The sequence below is a fragment of the Telopea speciosissima genome, chromosome 2, assembly GCF_018873765.1.
Source record: "Telopea speciosissima isolate NSW1024214 ecotype Mountain lineage chromosome 2, Tspe_v1, whole genome shotgun sequence".
NCBI lineage: Eukaryota > Viridiplantae > Streptophyta > Magnoliopsida > Proteales > Proteaceae > Telopea > Telopea speciosissima.
This window is the reverse complement of record NC_057917.1, coordinates 45,167,225-45,171,224: the sequence shown is the minus strand read 5'-3', so window position 1 is coordinate 45,171,224 and position 4,000 is coordinate 45,167,225. Positions and strand designations below refer to the sequence as shown.

The window sequence follows — 4,000 nt, the reverse complement described above, 5'->3', positions numbered from 1 at the left end:
GACGGTTGTAATGATTCGACCTTGATACATGATTTGTTTTAATATTTAAATGGATGGATGTAATAAGGATTTATTCTTACTTTTAGTTGTGGTTCCACCAACACCTTAGTTTTAAATATTTGAATTCATATTAATCGAATGTTGAATTTAACTGTTTAAGTCTTCCGATGTGTTATATGATGGTATTATTGAGGATTTATTTGGAGATTATGACTAATGGTTCAATTTTGGTTCATCTATCTAAAACCATTTTGATCTTGTGGATTTGTGTGACGACCCTTACCCCTAGGCCGGTTTAGGGACGTTACAGCGGTGGTATCAGAGCAGAGTTTTAGAGTAGAGTATGAACTAGAACTGGTGGCATAGGATCTTAATCATAGAGATATTACACCTAGGATTAAACCCCTATCAATAGGGTAGTTTGTCTTGGTTTCCTGTGTACTAGAAATTTTGGCGTGGGAGTAATATACTGCTTTGAACTAAAGTGTACCTCTTATTGTTAGGTACAATGCCTCCCCGCAGAAGACGCTTAATTCCTCCACCACCACCACCAGCTGAGGAGGATTTACCCCCACCACCACCTATTGTACCTGGGGTTACGCCACAGGATTTAGCCTTTACAAATTTTATGAATTTTGTGCAACAACAGGCTACAGTTGGCGCTAACCAACCACAACCTGGGTAACAAGCCCCAAGGAGAGAGGATACCAGTAGGGTGATGGAAAAGTTTAAGAAATTGGGACCACTGGTCTTCAATGGAGTGAGTACAGATCCCTTATGGCCATCAGTTCGGGTTGACGAGATGGAGAAGATCTTCAGAGTTTTGGAGTGCACCGACCACCAGAAGGTAACTTGCGCCACATTCATACTACAGGGAGAAGCCAATATGTGGTGGAAGAATTCTAGGCAGATTTTGGAAGCTCAAGATCCAGTAATTACATGGGCGAGATTCTTAGAGGCCTTCTACGAGAACTTCTTCCCTGAAAGCCTTAGGGAGAGAAAGGAGGTGGAGTTTTTACATTTGACTCAGGGATCAGATTCAGTGATGGCCTACAAAAAGAAATTTGAAGAATTGGCTTGGTTTGCACCTGCACACATTGATACTGATGCTAAGAAGGCTAAGAAATTTTGAGAGGTTTGAATCCCCAATTAAAGGGATCAATCGTAGTATTGAAGCTGAGATCATATGCTGAGGTGCTAGAGAGAGCACTCTTATTGGAGGATAGTCGGAGGGGTACTATACAAGGCAACTCGAGTAAGGTACAGGGAAAGAGGCTTATTGACAGTCAACACTCTAGGGATGATAGACCCCAGAGGCATTAGAGGACTCACTATGAGCAGACCACACAGACTCCTTGTCATACCTGTGGCAAGCATCACAGTGGGCAGTGTAGGCAGAATTCTGATAATTGCTATAGATGTGGAGGACGAGGTCACATGGTAAAGGACTGCCCTACGTCATTACCTCATGAAGCACCACGTCTGGGACAACAAACAACACCACCGCAGAGGCAGCATCAGATACAACCGAATGGGCAACAGCAAATACCACAGAGGTCACCATATTAGGGGCAACGTCCACATTAGACACAGCAGGGACAACAATAGCCCTTGAGGCATCAACAAAAGTAGAACCATCAGACTGCACAGACAGTTGAAACACAAAAGGCTCAGGCCAGAGTTTTTGCTTTGACGACAGAGGATGTTGAGGCTTCACCCACAGTGGTTACAGGTAAACCTATATCTAAGGATTTGATTGATAGTATAACTGATGACTTCTTTGAGTGATTGATGAATTGCATCTAAAACTAGGAAATGAAAACTAAAACCTAGAACATCTTTCAGGTACACTGAACATTTCTACCATATCTGCCAATGTATTATTTGACTCGGGTTCGACACACTCCTTTCTATCTAAGTCATTTTCTGAGAAGATTAGTGTTGATCCTAGACCATTGAAACCCTCCTTATTGGTGACCCTACCATCTGGAGAGAATTTGGTTGCAGACACTGTGTTTGAGTCTTGTTTGGTTCAGACAGAGGGTAGAGAGATGCCAACAAACTTAATTCTTCTAGACATGATAGACTTTGATGTCATACTTGGCATGGACTGGTTGTCTACTTACCATGCCAGTATACAATGTTATGAGAAGGAGATAGTTTTTAAACCCAAGAATGAGACTGAATTTAAGTTTAGTGGGTTAAGGACAGGTAAACCTGCATCGCCTCTGATATCAGCAATGCATGCAAGGAAGTTACTTGCTAAAGGTTGCCATGGATTTTTGGCTTCTCTAGTTGATTAAAAGAAAGAGGAGCAACAGTTGGAGGATATTCATATCGTTAGGGACTTTCTAGATGTGTTCCCCGATAACCTTGTTGGGTTACCACCCGATAGGGAATTGGAGTTTATCATTGATCTAGTACCCGGTATGGCGCCGATCTCTAAAGCACCATACCGAATGGCACCATTAGAACTGAAAGAGCTGAAAGACCAGCTGCAAGAATTATTAGAGAAAGGGTATATTAGACCTAGTGTGTCTCCTTGGGGAGCACCAGTTTTATTTGTGAAGAAAAAGGATGGGACCTTGAGATTGTGCATTGACTACAGAGAACTGAACAAGGTGACCATAAAAAACAGATACCCTTTACCCCGGATCGATGATTTATTCGATCAGTTGCAGGGTGCAAGTGTCTTTTCCAAGATTGATTTGAGATCGGGGTACCATCAGTTGAAGATCAAGGGTGAAGACATACCAAAGACTGCATTCAGGACCCGTTATGGCCACTATGAATTTGTGGTTATGCCATTTGGGTTGACTAATGTACCAACTGCATTTATGGACTTGATGAAGCAGGTGTTCCATGACTTCCTAGATAGATTTGTTATTGTGTTTATCGATGATATCTTAATATATTCCAAGAACAAGGAAGATCATGAGGAACATTTAAGGACTGTACTGCAGAGACTCAGAGAAAAATAGTTGTATGCCAAGCTAAGCAAGTGCAATTTTTGGCTCAACCAAGTTGCATTTCTGGGTCATGTTATATCGCTAGTGGGATTTTAGTTGATCCTGCTAAAGTCAAGGAGCGATTCGATTGCGCAAGGCCAACCACGATTCGAGATCGAAGCTTTTGGGTTTGGCTGGTTATTACAAAAGGTTTATTGAAAGATTCTCCAAAATTGCTATACCTTTGACTAGACTTACCAGGAAGGGTGTGAAATTTGATTGGTCAAAGGAATGTGAGAAAAGTTTTCAAGAATTGAAGCACAGATTGGTGATAGCACCAGTGTTGACGATACCAGTAGGAACTGGAGGGATGGTTATTTACAGTGATGCTTCACACAGAGGATTGGGCTGTGTACTTATGCAATATGGCAAGGTGGTAGCCTACGCTTCGAGGCAATTGAAAAATCATGAGAAGAACTATCCCACACATGATTTAGAACTGGCAGCGGTGGTGTTCGCGCTAAAAATTTGGCGGCACTACTTGTATGGTGAGAAGTGTGAGATTTACACAGATCACAAGAGTCTAAAGTACTTCTTTACCCAGAAAGAACTGAATATGAGACAGAGACGGTGGTTAGAGCTAATAAAAGACTATGATTGTGACATTTACTACCACCCAGGGAAGGCGAATGTGGTTGCAGATGCATTGAGTAGAAAGTCACAAGGATTTTCAGCAGGCATTTTGACTGAACAAATACAACTTCAGCAGGACATCAGTAGCCTGGAACTAGAACTTATTGTCAGTTGCCCCACATCATTAATTGCCAAATTGACTATCAAACCATCATTAATTGACCAGATTAAATCTTACTTGATGAAGGTCTGAGGTGAAATCCAGGCAGGGAAACAAACACAGTTCCAGTTGACAGAGGACGGGGTTGTGATATATGGCACTCGTTTGTGTGTACCAAATGACACTGAGCTGAGAGATTTAATTTTGAAGGAGGCACATCATTCTCCTTACACCATTCATCTGGGCAATACCAAGATGT

At 41.8% G+C, this 4,000-nt stretch overlaps 1 protein-coding gene across 1 annotated transcript; it reads left to right on the top strand.

Annotated features, from left to right (window-relative positions):
• The first annotated feature begins 718 nt into the window (after positions 1-718).
• Positions 719-1,132, top strand: LOC122650753. The gene has a single exon (XM_043844140.1). The coding sequence runs from the start codon at positions 719-721 to the stop codon at positions 1,130-1,132; it is 414 nt and encodes a 137-aa protein (XP_043700075.1).
• Positions 1,133-4,000: the final 2,868 nt, after the last annotated feature.